At 52.1% G+C, this 13,795-nt stretch overlaps 6 protein-coding genes; 5 read left to right on the top strand and 1 right to left on the bottom strand.

The window, feature by feature from the left end:
• Positions 1-228: 228 nt before the first annotated feature.
• On the top strand, positions 229-3,069 carry RCC_06915 (related to kinesin; the record flags this gene model as incomplete). XM_023772175.1 has 2 exons in its annotated part: positions 229-2,753; positions 2,811-3,069. The coding sequence occupies 2 exons, from the start codon at positions 229-231 to the stop codon at positions 3,067-3,069; spliced, it is 2,784 nt and encodes a 927-aa protein (XP_023627943.1).
• An 834-nt stretch (positions 3,070-3,903) lies between these two features.
• On the top strand, positions 3,904-6,417 carry RCC_06914 (probable phosphoketolase; the record flags this gene model as incomplete). XM_023772174.1 has 2 exons in its annotated part: positions 3,904-6,124; positions 6,188-6,417. The coding sequence occupies 2 exons, from the start codon at positions 3,904-3,906 to the stop codon at positions 6,415-6,417; spliced, it is 2,451 nt and encodes an 816-aa protein (XP_023627942.1).
• Positions 6,418-6,745: 328 nt separating this feature from the next.
• On the top strand, positions 6,746-9,601 carry RCC_06913 (probable MUS-38 protein, involved in nucleotide excision repair; the record flags this gene model as incomplete). Its single annotated transcript, XM_023772173.1, has 1 exon — positions 6,746-9,601. One exon carries the CDS (start codon positions 6,746-6,748, stop codon positions 9,599-9,601), a length of 2,856 nt encoding a protein of 951 aa, XP_023627941.1.
• Positions 9,602-10,028: 427 nt separating this feature from the next.
• RCC_06912 (uncharacterized protein) lies at positions 10,029-10,898 on the top strand (the record flags this gene model as incomplete). The annotated part of the gene is made up of 1 exon (XM_023772172.1): positions 10,029-10,898. The coding sequence occupies one exon, from the start codon at positions 10,029-10,031 to the stop codon at positions 10,896-10,898; it is 870 nt and encodes a 289-aa protein (XP_023627940.1).
• A 227-nt stretch (positions 10,899-11,125) lies between these two features.
• Positions 11,126-11,622, bottom strand: RCC_06911 (related to Assembly factor cbp4; the record flags this gene model as incomplete). XM_023772171.1 has 4 exons in its annotated part: positions 11,126-11,244; positions 11,296-11,407; positions 11,461-11,533; positions 11,588-11,622. The coding sequence occupies 4 exons, from the start codon at positions 11,620-11,622 to the stop codon at positions 11,126-11,128; spliced, it is 339 nt and encodes a 112-aa protein (XP_023627939.1).
• A 547-nt stretch (positions 11,623-12,169) lies between these two features.
• RCC_06910 (uncharacterized protein) lies at positions 12,170-13,260 on the top strand (the record flags this gene model as incomplete). XM_023772170.1 has 2 exons in its annotated part: positions 12,170-13,098; positions 13,152-13,260. The coding sequence occupies 2 exons, from the start codon at positions 12,170-12,172 to the stop codon at positions 13,258-13,260; spliced, it is 1,038 nt and encodes a 345-aa protein (XP_023627938.1).
• Positions 13,261-13,795: the final 535 nt, after the last annotated feature.

Genomic DNA, 13,795 nt, shown 5'->3' with positions numbered 1-13,795 from the left:
CACGGGGACGAAAAGGCTCCGCCTGCACTAGCGGACGGCTCCTTGGACTGGACTGGCTCCGCGACTCGACATCGACCCGCCGCGCTGCCGAACACTTTAGAACTACACCAGACCCTCCCGACATTATACTCCCGTTAAACGCGCCTCAGGCGCCCGGACACCTGACATCCTTCTCCTAGGACACTCCTGCTCAGCTTGAAGCGCCCAGAGCGCTTGCGCGACAACCCAATGGCCTCCACCAACCCTACCACGATAAAAGTGGTGGCGAGGTTCAGACCTCAGAATAAGATTGAGCTTGCAGCAGGCAGCGAGCAGATTGTCGAATTCAGCAGCGACGACACGTGTTCCATCTCTTCCAAAGAAGCCAGCGGCGCTTTCACCTTCGACCRCGTATTCAAGGTCGGCACCCCCCAGCAGGATGTCTTTGACTATTCCATCCGCAGTACCGTCGATGATGTGCTGGGTGGCTACAACGGAACGGTCTTTGCATACGGTCAGACTGGTTCGGGAAAGACGTACACCATGATGGGCGCCGACATTGCGAATGAGGAYCAAAAGGGTATCATTCCTCGAATTGTCGAGCAAATCTTCAGCAGCATTTTGCGAAGTGATGGCAGTATTGAATTCACCGTCAAGGTGAGCTATATGGAAATATACATGGAGAAGATTCGCGATCTGCTGGTCCCACAAAACGACAACCTACCAATCCATGAGGACAAGCAGCGCGGAGTCTATGTCAAGGGCCTCGGCGAGTTTTACGTGGGATCTGTTGAAGAGGTCTACCAAGTCCTTGAGCGTGGAGGAAGTGCAAGAGCCGTTGCGGCAACAAACATGAACCAGGAATCTTCGCGATCCCACTCCATTTTCGTTATTGAGGTGGCACAAAAGAATGTGGAGTCGGGGACCGCGCGATCTGGTCGTCTGTTTCTGGTGGATCTGGCTGGTTCTGAAAAGGTTGGCAAGACGGGTGYCAGTGGACAAACACTAGAGGAGGCCAAGAAGATCAACAAGTCGCTCTCTGCGCTCGGCATGGTCATCAACGCTCTTTCGGATGGCAAAAGCACGCACGTACCATACAGAGACAGCAAGCTTACCCGCATTCTCCAAGAATCACTCGGTGGTAACTCGCGGACAACACTCATCATCAACGCCTCACCTTCATCATACAACGATGCGGAGACCGTTTCAACCTTACGCTTCGGTGAACGCGCAAAGACCATCAAACAGAAGGCGAAGATCAACGAGGAGCTTTCGCCTGCTCAGCTCAAGGCTCTACTCCGCAAGGCACAAGGGCAAGTCACCACGTTCGAATCGTACATTTCCACTCTCGAGGGTGAAGTCAAGAATTGGCGCAAGGGTGAGAGCGTGCCCAAAGAGCAATGGACACCCGCTTTGCTCGAAATGGGTAAGACACCAGCGGCGCCGGCTCCGCCTCGATCTGCAACTCCCACCAGCAGATTCCGAGCAGGACAGGAAACACCTGGCACTCCTAGACCAGACAGCCGTATGGAAATGGATCGGGCAGGTACCCCCAGCCTTCCTCTGGAAAGGGATGAGAAAGAGGAATTTCTTCGCCGGGAGAATGAACTGCAAGACCAGTTAGCAGAGCGGGAGAGCAGCCTCGCAGCGGCCGAACAAGCTCTTCAGGCTGCACGAAACGACTTGAAGGAGCTTCGTGACGCACAGACTACAACTATGCGCAGTAACGAGAAGTTGCAGGGCGACACTGAGACCCTGCGCATGCAAGTTGAGAAGATTGAATTTGAGAACAAGGAGGCTGCCATTACCATGGACTCCCTCAAAGAGGCGAACGCGGAACTCACACAAGAACTGGATGATGTCAAGCACCAGCTTCTCGATGCGAAAATGTCCGCAAAAGACTCTTCTGCGCTGTTGGATGAGAAGGAGAGGCTGAAGAAGGAGCGCATGGCCCAGATGATGGCAGGCTTCGATCTCGGCGATGGATCCAGTCGTGAGGAGCAAGTGAGAGAGATGGTGCAGCAAGTGTCGAGCTTGCTCGAGATTGCAGAGAACGGAGAGGCAATTGCGCCGGACGAGCTCAACGCACTAAAGGATAGACTTGTGGACCTTCAGAGCCAGGTCCGTCAAGCAGACATTAGCACCAGCGGTCAATCCGACTCTGCTCATACTGCAATCCTCGAGCAGAAGATCTTGCAAGCACAAAAGGAGTATCAAGCCCTGCTCGAACGGAATCTGTCCGAGGAAGATGTCGAAGATGTCAAGAAAAGTCTCTTCGAGTCTCTCTCCAAACAGGATGGCGGCGTCAACTCACCAGAGCTTCAAGAGGCTCTCGCCAGACAGCAAGAGGAGAATGCTCGTATCCGCAGCGAGCTTGATGCGCTCAGGTCGCAAACCGTGGGCGGCGCGAATGGCGCATCGTTGCACAAGCAGCTCGCAGACTTTGACACGATTAAGAAGTCCCTCATGCGTGATCTTCAAAACCGCTGCGAGCGGGTGGTAGAGTTGGAAATCAGCCTGGACAGCACACGGGAGCAGTACAACTCCATCCTGCGAAGCAGCAATTCGAAGCAGCAGCAGAAGAAGCTTGCATTCTTGGAGCGCAATCTAGAGCAGCTTACAATGGTGCAGCGACAACTGGTCGAGCAAAACGCTCAGCTCAAGAAAGAAGTCGCCATAGCAGAGAGGAAGCTTGTCGCTCGAGGCGAACGCATCAGAGGCTTGGAGGGCTTGGTGCAGGAAAGTCAAGAAAAGTTGATGGTCGCGAACCACAAGTATGTTTTGCCGTTATCCTTGTATTCTCTGCAAAGCCAGCTAACCATTGCAAACAGATTCRAAAGCCAGCTCATGGCCGTTAAGGAGCGCCTCGAGGCCGCCAAATCCGGCTCGACTCGCGGTCTTGGACCAAACTCACCTGCACCATCTGGTTTTGTCAACAACGCTTTCGGTCGGATAGCGAAACCTCTGCGCGGAGGTGGCGGCGGAGACAGCTCTTCGCAGCCCTCAGTTCCAACATTCGCTGGCCTGCAAGCTAGCCAGGAGGCCGGAAACTCGGGCAACAAGCGTGCGAGCTGGTTCGCGCGGTCATGAGCGGTCATGAACGATGAATGGATAATTGTGTATAGGTATATCTATCTTGGAACTCGGGTGTACGTCATGAATGGAATGGCAATAGATGGAGTACGACGGGCAGGTCGATGCGGGATGCGTTGTTACTGCTGCTGTTTAAGGCACACGATACCCACTGAACTCACTTTTTGAATGATCATTGGTCGATTTGCGAGAAGGTTTGTATGATGGTGTATCATGTAGAAATGGTATGATTGTTGGCGTGGAGGGCCCCGTCAGCTCATGACATGTTTGCTGCGGGCGAACATTCTAGGCCTTTGCAATGTGTGATCCTCTGGCATGTGAAGGCGAGAAAGTAAACGCCGCTGATGCTGTCAGGCAATTTTTCTTCTGCTCAACATGGCGGGCCGAGAAGCTGTGGGAAAAAAGGCAACGCCTCCGCGCGTTTCCGACGCTGTGTTTTTGTGCCTGAAAATAATCAACGTCCCGCATCCCACGCAACATCTCTCACCTTGACGCCTCGCCGCCGACTCTCCCGTCGGAAAGTGTTCCGAACATGCTGCTAGATTCAGCATTCGACGGACTTCATTGGCTGTTTTGGTGGAGCCGTGGAAACATCTGCTGTATGACGTTGCCCATCCGCCGCGTCCCGTCACAGTGCCGTCTCCAAAGATTTGCAGCTCTTACCTCGCCGCTTCGCGCTTCGCGTGTGACGAAAGCAAATCGCAAGTGAGGTAAGAAAGCTCGCAGGTATCCACATTGGGTGGTGTTTCCATTAAATTTATTCCTCTTCTCTACACCAACCTTTCATCACCCCATTCACCTCCAACTCTCATTGAGGTCAACACCCTCACAATGGCTTCCAAAGAGCTGCCAATCCACGGCTTGACTGACCAGCAGGAGCAATGGTCGGTCTTCACCAAGACGCGCTCCACCATCGATGAGAATCCACTTAGCAAGGATGAGCTCGACAAGATCAACCGATACTTCAACGCGACGCTCTACCTCTGTCTGGGAATGCTGTACCTGAAGGAGAACCCACTTCTGCAAGAGCCTCTTAAGAAAGAACACATCAAGCCTCGTCTGCTTGGACACTGGGGTTCAGATGCTGGCCAGTCGTTCACATACATCCACATGAACCGTCTTATCAAGAAGTATGATCTTGATGCTTTCGTCGTTTCTGGACCTGGACATGGCGCTCCTGGCCTCATCTCCAACTTCTACCTTGAAGGAGTCTATTCCGAGGTCTACCCTAACAAGGGCGAGGACCTTGATGGATTGCAGAAATTCTTCAAGCAGTTTTCCTTCCCCGGTGGAGTGGGTTCGCACATGACTCCAGAGACCCCAGGCTCCATCCACGAGGGAGGTGAGCTTGGTTACTCGCTTTCACATGCTTTCGGTGCCGTCTACGACCACCCGCAAACGATTGCATTGACGATTGTGGGCGATGGTGAGTCCGAGACCGGCCCTCTGGCCACCAGCTGGCACAGCAACAAGTTCCTTAACCCAATTACCGACGGTGCCGTGCTTCCTATCCTCCACCTCAACGGCTACAAGATCAACAACCCAACCATTCTTGCTCGTATCTCGGAGGAGGAGTTGACTGCATTGATGCAGGGATATGGATACACGCCCTACTTTGTGGAGGGATCTGACATTGAGACGATGCACCAGGCAATGGCCGGCACTCTTGAGCACTGTGTCAACGAAATCCGCAAGTTCCAGAAGGAAGCTCGTGATTCCGGCAAGGTGTTCAGACCGAGATGGCCAATGATTGTCCTCCGCTCTCCCAAGGGCTGGACTGCTCCAAAGAAGGTCGATGGTCACCATCTTGAGGGCTTCTGGCGTGCTCACCAGGTTCCTCTCACGAAAGTTCTAAACGATCCGGAGCAGCTCAAGCTCTTGGAGACGTGGATGCGATCATACAAGCCAGAGGAGTTGTTCACCAAGGATGGCAAGTTCGTGCCCGAGCTGAGGGAGCTGGCACCAGCCAAGGGCAAGAGAATGGGAGAAAACCCCATTACCAACGGTGGTCTCCTCCGCAAGCCGCTCAAGCTGCAAGACTTCAAGAACTATGCTCTCAAGGTTGACAAGCCAGGTGTTACCGAGGGCCCATCTATGAACATCTTCTCCAACTTCCTTCGCGACATTGTTCGGGACAACATGAAGACCTTCCGTGTCTTTGGACCTGATGAGACCGAGAGCAACAAGCTTGGCGAGATCTACAAGGCTGGAAAGAAGGTTTGGGTCAACGGTTACCTACCAGAGGATGAGGATGGCGGCAACCTGAGCCCAACTGGCCGTGTCATGGAAATGCTCTCAGAGCACACTGTGGAGGGATGGCTCGAGGGATACATCCTCAGCGGCAGACATGGAATGCTCAACTCCTACGAGCCGTTCATTCACATCATTGACTCAATGGTCAACCAACACTGCAAGTGGATCGAGAAGTGTCTCGAGGTGCCCTGGCGTCGGGCGGTGGCTTCCCTCAACATTCTCCTGACCAGCACTGTGTGGCGTCAGGACCACAACGGCTTCACTCATCAAGATCCTGGATTCCTCGATGTTGTCGCCAACAAGTCGCCAGAGGTCGTGCGMATCTACCTCCCCCCAGATGCCAACTGCTTGCTCTCCACTATGAACCACTGTTTCAAGAGCGAGAACTACGTCAACGTCATCGTTGCTGATAAGCAAGTGCACCCACAATACCTCAGCATGGAAGACGCTGTGGCGCATTGCTCCAAGGGTCTCGGAATCTGGGACTGGGCGTCCAACGATCRGGGCTCTGAGCCAGATGTAGTCATGGCTTCTTGCGGTGATGTCGTTACCGCAGAGGCACTTGCTGCTACAGCACTTCTCCGCGAGGCTCTTCCCGACTTGAAGATCCGCTTCGTGAATGTTGTGGATCTCTTCAAGCTGCAGCCAAACGGCTACCACCCACACGGCTTGAAGGCGGCTGAGTACGAGGCCATCTTCACATCCGACAAGCCGGTCGTCTTCAACTTCCACTCGTACCCTTGGTTGGTACACAGAATGACCTACAACCGCAAGGGACAGGAGCGTATGCACGTGCGAGGTACGTTCGATTACTATCACTATCACGATCGATGATTTGATTGACGCTGACAATATAAACTAGGCTACAAGGAGAAGGGTAACATCGACACCCCTCTCGAACTCGCCATCCGCAACGAAGCCGATCGCTTCTCCCTGGCCATCCTCGCCATCGACAACCTGAAGGATGTCCTTGGTAACAAGGGAGCTAGTGCGAGGGAGAAGCTGATTGACAGCCGTACTCGTGCTGCCAACTTCAGCTACGAGACTGGCCTTGACCCAGAGGAGTTCACCAACTGGAGATGGCCGTACTGATTGATTGAGCGGGCGGGCKAGCGAGTTATGAATTGAAATGACATGACATGAGAGGGATAAACGGTACGGCGAAGGGTGATGCCGGGCGTTGATAAGGAGAATGGAGTCTGGCAGACGAGCCTCAAATGCAGAAATGTAAAATGACCCAGTCAAAATGTTTTTCATCTGCTTTCTGTACTGTGGGATGTCTCATGTGCAATTCATTTCTGAACGACGTCAATGTTACATCCCCATACCTCATGTTGTGACARCGTCATCGTGAAATAAAAGCTCACGCGTCTTCCGTGAACAACACCCCACACCTCTCCAACCTCTCCTCGTCGCTCCCATGCCAGACGTCGCTAACAACGGCGATGGCGACGCGGCAGCAAATCCACCAGTGCGTCTGTCTTTGCCTCTAGAATTCCAGCAAGAAGCATTCTACGAATTGCGCGATGAAGATATACTACTCATCCTCGCCCGTGGCCTGGGCCTGCTGCGACTCGTCACGAACCTCCTTCACTCCTACGACGCCGCCGGCCACAACGTCGTCATCCTCGTAGGTGCAGACGAACGCGAGAATGACTGGATCGGCGAATCGTTGGCAGAACACGCCGCCGTGAGCGGGAGTCCCAATTGTCGCGGCATGCAGCTCGTCAATACGGACTTGACGAATGTCGGCACGCGCGAAAAGATGTATAAAAGAGGCGGCATATGCTCCATTACAAGTCGGATTCTCATTGTAGATTTCCTGAGTGGATTGCTGGACCCGGCTATGGTGACGGGACTTGTGATGCTGCATGCTGATCGCGTGGCGGCGACCAGCTTGGAGGCTTTCATTGTGCGGATATACAGACAGAAAAACAAGAAGGGTTTCTTGAAAGCTTTCTCTGATCAGCCTGAGCCTTTCACTTCGGGCTTTCAGCCCTTGTCTAATATTCTACGGAATCTGTTTCTGAGGAAGCCTATATTATACCCGCGATTTCACGTCACTGTCGCGAAATCGCTTGAGGGAAAGAGGAAAGCGGAGGTCATTGAGTTGGAAGTGCCCATGACGGATGCTATGCGAGATATCCAGAATGCCGTGATGGAGTGCGTGGAAGTGTCGATATCGGAGTTGAAGAAAGGCAACCCTGGGCTGGAGATGGAAGACTGGAACCTGGACAGTGCTCTGCATCGATCGTTTGATGCGATTGTGAGGAGACAGCTGGATCCAGTCTGGCATCGTACCAGCTACCGTACGAGACAGATTGTGCGAGACTTGGGAATGCTGAGAAGCATCCTCCACTCACTGCTGACGTTGAATGCGGTCGACTTTCACAAATATCTTGATACTGTGCTTGCCGCATCTCAGCCTCAACAGGGATCGAATCGACAGAATCAGTCGCCCTGGCTATTCCTCGACGCTGCCCATACCCTTTTTGACTCGGCGAAGAGGAGAGTGTACACTGGTAGGATCGCGGATAGCATGTCGGCAACATCTGAAATCGATGGACTGAATCCCGTTCTGGAGGAGATGCCGAAGTGGGGATTGCTAGCTGAGATTCTTGAGGAGATTGAGCGAGATGTCTACTTCCATCCACAGACACAGGACGACTCGAGTGGCAGTATCCTCATCATGTGTGGAGATCATGGAACTTGTAGACAGTTACGTGAGTATCTACAAACGATGCACAAGGATTCAGATGGAAAAGAGGCAACAGCAGACGAAGATGACGATGACACAACGGAGAGGAAGCCCAGTGCGAAGTATCTCATGCGGCGGAAACTCCGCTATTACTTGCAGTGGAAGCGAGACTTCGCGCGAGTGAGCAGCAATTTGTTTGCGGCCAACCAACAAGAGATCATGGGCACAACCAAGCCAGGTGCACAAGCTGGCCGAGGAGGTGGCAGAGCACCTCCGAACAAGCGAAGAAGAGTCCGCGGAGGCGGAGGAGCTGGTGCAGCATCGACTCGCACAGTAAGTGGGGCAGTCCATGTYGCAGGCGACAAGGAATCCCACATTCAGTCTCTGATGCACGATCTCGCTATGAACGAGACGACAGAAGAGACATACGCCAACAAGGTCGACCTCGGCGCCGATCCTCTTGACGACATGGAAGACTATTACGAACTTTACGATATGAGAGATCTTGTACTTATACACCCTTACGACGGCGACAAGGATGACCACTTGCTTGAAGAGACCAAGCCGAGATATGTCATCATGTACGAGCCGGATGCGGCTTTTATTCGACGAATTGAAATGTACCGGAGCAGTCATGGGAATAGGCAGGTGCGGGTATACTTTATGTATTATGGAGGCAGTGTGGAGGAACAGCGGTATCTCTCTGCTGTTCGTAGGGAGAAGGATTCCTTCGCGAAGCTGATTCGCGAGAGGGGAAATATGGCGCTGACGTTCACGCACGACACCGATAATCTGGATCCCCAAGAAGCCTTCCTGCGCACCGTCAACACTCGAATTGCTGGTGGAGGTCGACTGACTGCAACAGCAGAACCACCAAGGGTCGTGGTGGATGTGCGGGAATTTCGGAGCAGTCTGCCCTCTCTCATTCACGGCCGGAATATGGTCGTGGTGCCTTGCATGTTGACCGTGGGTGATTATATTTTGTCCCCGGAAATATGCGTGGAGCGGAAGAGTATCCGGGATTTGATCTCTTCGTTCTCGGATGGAAGATTGTACAACCAAGCCGAGACGATGCTGCAATACTACAAGTCCCCCATGTTGCTTATCGAATTCGACGCACAGAAAGCTTTCACTCTCGAACCTTTTGCAGACTATTCCGCTTCCAGCGGCAGTAACCTCGTAGGCAATGATCTGCAATCCAAACTGGTCCTCCTCACCCTCGCGTTCCCGAAGCTGAGAATTATCTGGAGTAGCTCACCGTATCAAACCGCGGAGATCTTTGAGGATCTCAAGAAACAGCAGGAGGAACCTGACCCGATCAAAGCCGTGCAGCTCGGACTTGGAGAAGGCGAGGATCCGGAGACGAGGACATTTAATCAGACGCCGCAGGATATGCTCAGATGCGTTCCTGGCGTCAATGCCAAGGTGTTGCAGAGATTGATTATTGAATTTGAGAGTGTACAGGATGTTGCTAATGCGGACGAGGAAGTGTTGAGAGGGTTTATTGGGAGGGAGAGTGCGAGGCAAATTAGGGGATTCTTTGATCGGAGTGTTTGGGATGATGGCGGTGGAGAGTGAGTGGGGATCTTGGTGTGCGGGCTTCACTTCATGCCAGCCAGCCAGCCAGCCAGCATCAACACAAGCTTATCACGCACGCTCTGTTCGGACCTTATATCAACCCTCTGTTTCACACTCTTACCTTGCTACCATTCGCACACTCTCACTCGTGCACTCTTTCACATACACACCAGTCTCAGTCAAAGTAGCCAACACATACTGAATACTTACCAAACACTCCAGAGACAAGAACAAGAGTACAACAYCCTCAAACTTCACAGAACTTCGCTCATCAGCGACGAGTTCACTTTTACCGCCCAGTGCAGAGCGAAACTCTCTCACGCCACGCATATATCGGCTCAGACAATCTGAAAACTCTCAAGCATTTCACAAGCCAGCGACCATCACCATACGCGGCTCAATCTTAACAATTCTCATTTCAACCACAATGGACAGCAAGATGGCTTCCGAACAGATTCTGTCACCGCCGCCATCGGATGCTACGAAGGAGGGCACTTCTGAGTCTAGTTCCGATATTCAGTCTACCAGATCACAGAGTCCAGCAGCCGAAGATTCCGTCCCGGGGAACGAGTCGACTGTTTCAGCAACTCCAGCGACTGAAAATATGGCAGACCCCACGCCGACAAACGATCATCGAAGTGAGGCGGACTTCAGAGAACGACGCCGCAAAGAGCGGTGCGCAGTCACCAGGGGAGTCAACAAGCTGATCAAATCAATCAAAGGTCCAATGGTTGACCCGAAGGACCGTACGGACCTGATTTTAAAGGAACGGAAGAAATGCATCAAGGACCTTGGACTAAGCGGACAAGCCTCCGCGCGTGAGTGCTACCCTTCGGAATATGACGAACAGGAAGAGATCAACAGGCTTCTGAAGAACTGCTTTGAGTATGTCAATGCTCTGGAGAAGGCGCCAGCGACTTTCGAAAATCCGCAGAAGAAGGAATCCTACCGAGCTACAGAACAGAACGAGGACGATGAAGAGGTTGTGACATACAAGCCACCGAACATCAAGAGAGAAGCTGTGGACGATGAGGGATCCCGGACTTCTGTTGCCCAGGTGTCCGAAATTCTAAGTTCCAAGATAGTCGCTGGCATGGCCATCACAAGAGGCTTTGGCGATGCAAGACTTGCGGCTGATTCGTCGACGGAGAGGAGTGCCCCAAGGTCGTGGAAATTCATTGGCGGAAGGTGGGTACCGATACCACCACTCTCATGCAAATTCTCAGGGGGCTCTACTAAGCGGAAATTGGAGAGCGCGGATCGCGAGGACGGCGGGAAGAAGACTAGGATGAGCTGAGGTGTCCAAGATGAACGTTTTCGGGTGAAGGCAGATTAGGTGGCGTACCTACAGGAACCAAGTACTGCTATCTGGGGTCCGATATGCAGATTTTTCAAACTGGAGATTGAATTGGTTCRCACGACCGAATGCATCTTGCCTGTAGTGCTCGCAAATTGTGTCTGTTTTGATTGCGCCTGTGAATGACCGTCATAAAGCTAGTGTACATTCAAGGAAACTCGATTTGATCACTTAATCGAGCCCTTGATCTCCTGCCGCATAGCCTCAGCGTCTCTTCTTCGGTCGAGCTCCGCTTGAACGCCTTGCTTGCGGTGCTTCTCGGCCTCTTGCTCCCAGACCGTCCAGACTGATGATCAATTAATGACTGCACATTTCTGTTCAATTGACAAACACTCACTCTGCTTGTCACTCTTCGAATACTCCTTCAACTTTCCGACGAAAGTGTCAAAGTTTTCCTGGTTCTCCTTTCGCTTCTCAATTGATCGTCTCTGTAGCTCTGGATTGTATTTCTGTTCACTCGGGGTTAGCACTAGATACTTCCCGCGCGTGCGTAAGAACTTGCCAAGAACAACTCCTCCTCAGACGGCGTTACCCAATACACCAGGGCTGGTCCTCCGATACAGATGATACCGCCTCTAGAACCAAGTTAATAAGGTATTGATTGGGTCGAAGAGACGTATGTAACGAACGTCGCAGCCATCTTCAAATACGTAATGGACTTCATGGTGGCGAGCTCGCCGGAGCCTTCGATTGAACGTGCGACTTTTAATAAAGGCCTTGAGATAGTTGGATGAACACAGTGGAAAGATCAAAAGTGGGTTTTGTGATGGTTTGGATGATTGTGGTCGTGGTGGATTGTACCGGCTCGAGCAATGTTGGTGTTCTCAATCGCGTAAGGTGATGTCGTCGAGTCAGCAAGTCAGCAAATGTGGCCCGGGCCGTGCACGCTTGACTTTTGCGCTGCACGGTGAGTTGTCTCTCTTGTTCTACATTATCTCACAATGATTGTTGCATCGTTGTGCTAGTCGAGAGGCACATAAACCAGTTGGAAAAGCTGATTACTGGGCTGCACTCTCACGCGATGATGATTTGCCGGGCTACGACCAATGGCTCTCAGCCGTGGTGATTTCGACGGAATGCTGCCCTCGTTCATCAGAAGTACTCGTTTCCCATCCCTTGCTTCTATCAAAGCTTTTCCTTGCACGAGTAAAATATGATCTTCTCACACAAATCAACTTCAACAGCTCACCAGAACTTTGTCTGAACAAAACATGTTGGTAGCCCAAAAGGCTCAACTGCCTCCCATTCTTGCAGTCTCCGCAATCTTTTTTCTAATTTGGTATTATGTGGCCTCTCTTCAATCTCAAGCGCAAGAGCTGCAGGCTACGATTGATGCATTTAACACATCGGCCGTGAAGAAAGCCGGCATCGCAAACCCTGGCCTAGACAAAGGAGAAGCCAATGCGAACGGACCGAATCAAGACCTCATATTATACTCCTACCATGAGACTGAGGAGAGCATGATCAATTTCGCATTCTTTCGTGAGCATGCCTTGCAWGGAAAAGCAGACTTCATCCTCATGATCAATGGAGCTCACACGGTCGACCTGTCGAAGGTGGCAGCGCTACCAAACGTGAAGATTGTTGAGCGAGAAAATCTATGCTTTGATCTAGGCGGCTTTCATGAAGTCCTTACAGCAAACAGCACACTGACGACAGCGTACAAGCGCTTCATGTTCATCAACTCTTCGCTGCGGGGGCCCTTCTTCCCTCCATGGGCCGACAAGATATGCTGGAGCGATGCCTACTGGGACAAATTGGACTTTCTTACGACATTGGTTGGAATGAGTTGGAATTGTGCAAATGGCATACCCTATCCACCGCATCTTCAGTCGATGGTGCTGGCCTTCTCTCAGCAGACCCTCATGAATGTATTGCTACCAAGCATGAAGTGCTACGAAGACATGGGCAGCGCAGTCACTGATGGGGAGACACAAATGGCAACGAGGATCATGCAGGCGGGTGGGGATGTATTTGCCATGGAGAGTCGTTTTGTTGCACATGCGGGCCCGAGTGGGAAGGATACTGCGGCCTTCTTGAAGTGGTGTGTCGACAAGCCCGGGAGTAATGTAACGGGAGGCAACGACGTTCTCCACACGGGAAATTATGAGGGCAGCACGTTGCATCCGTACGAGACCATGTGAGTTCGAATTTCTTTCAAGTCAACCCAGCGGCTAATGTGAGTCTTTACAGCTTCGCAAAAACAAATCGTGACTGGGACGAGCGCGACCGCAAAGTCATCGACTTGTTGACCGAACACGCGGACTTGGAGCAGTACTCGAGTTACGATCGTTGCATTTAAATTTGGAGGCATCAATCAAATTCTCAACGTCGTCTGTCTTTTCGGAATGAATCCGCGGCGTGCAATTCTCCAGCCTCCCGTTTCTAAGGTAGTTTCCACTTTACGTCACACCTGCCACCATGATTTTGGTAACAATGTTCCGAAGTTGTTCAGCGTCAAATCAAGCTCTCCGAAATTGCGATGCAAGGCTTGCTTGTTCGGCTTGAACTACTGACCTGTACTTACATGTCAGATCCCGATGCCGTCGGCCACTCTGTTGAGCTCAGTTTTGCATGTCGCAGTAACAATTCGTATGTGGCCGAGGTACACATTGGTGTGAATGAGCGACCCCGTCACGTTATATGCAAATCCTTTCATCTCGTTTTGTCTTCGTCGGAGTGCTGTGCTGTTAGTGCGCCAGCCTCGTGATTCGTTCGCTAAAAGCCCCGACAAGCGCAAAGGTTCTTTCAACTCGGTCCACCGTCCCACTCCAAGGATGAGCAGTCCTCTCAACCCATCCACAACACACGTGCACCACCGTCGATGAATGTCCAAC

This window comes from Ramularia collo-cygni, assembly GCF_900074925.1.
Source record: "Ramularia collo-cygni strain URUG2 genome assembly, contig: RCC_scaffold10, whole genome shotgun sequence".
Lineage (NCBI taxonomy): Eukaryota > Fungi > Ascomycota > Dothideomycetes > Mycosphaerellales > Mycosphaerellaceae > Ramularia > Ramularia collo-cygni.
This window is presented reverse-complemented; position numbering and strand designations above follow the sequence as displayed.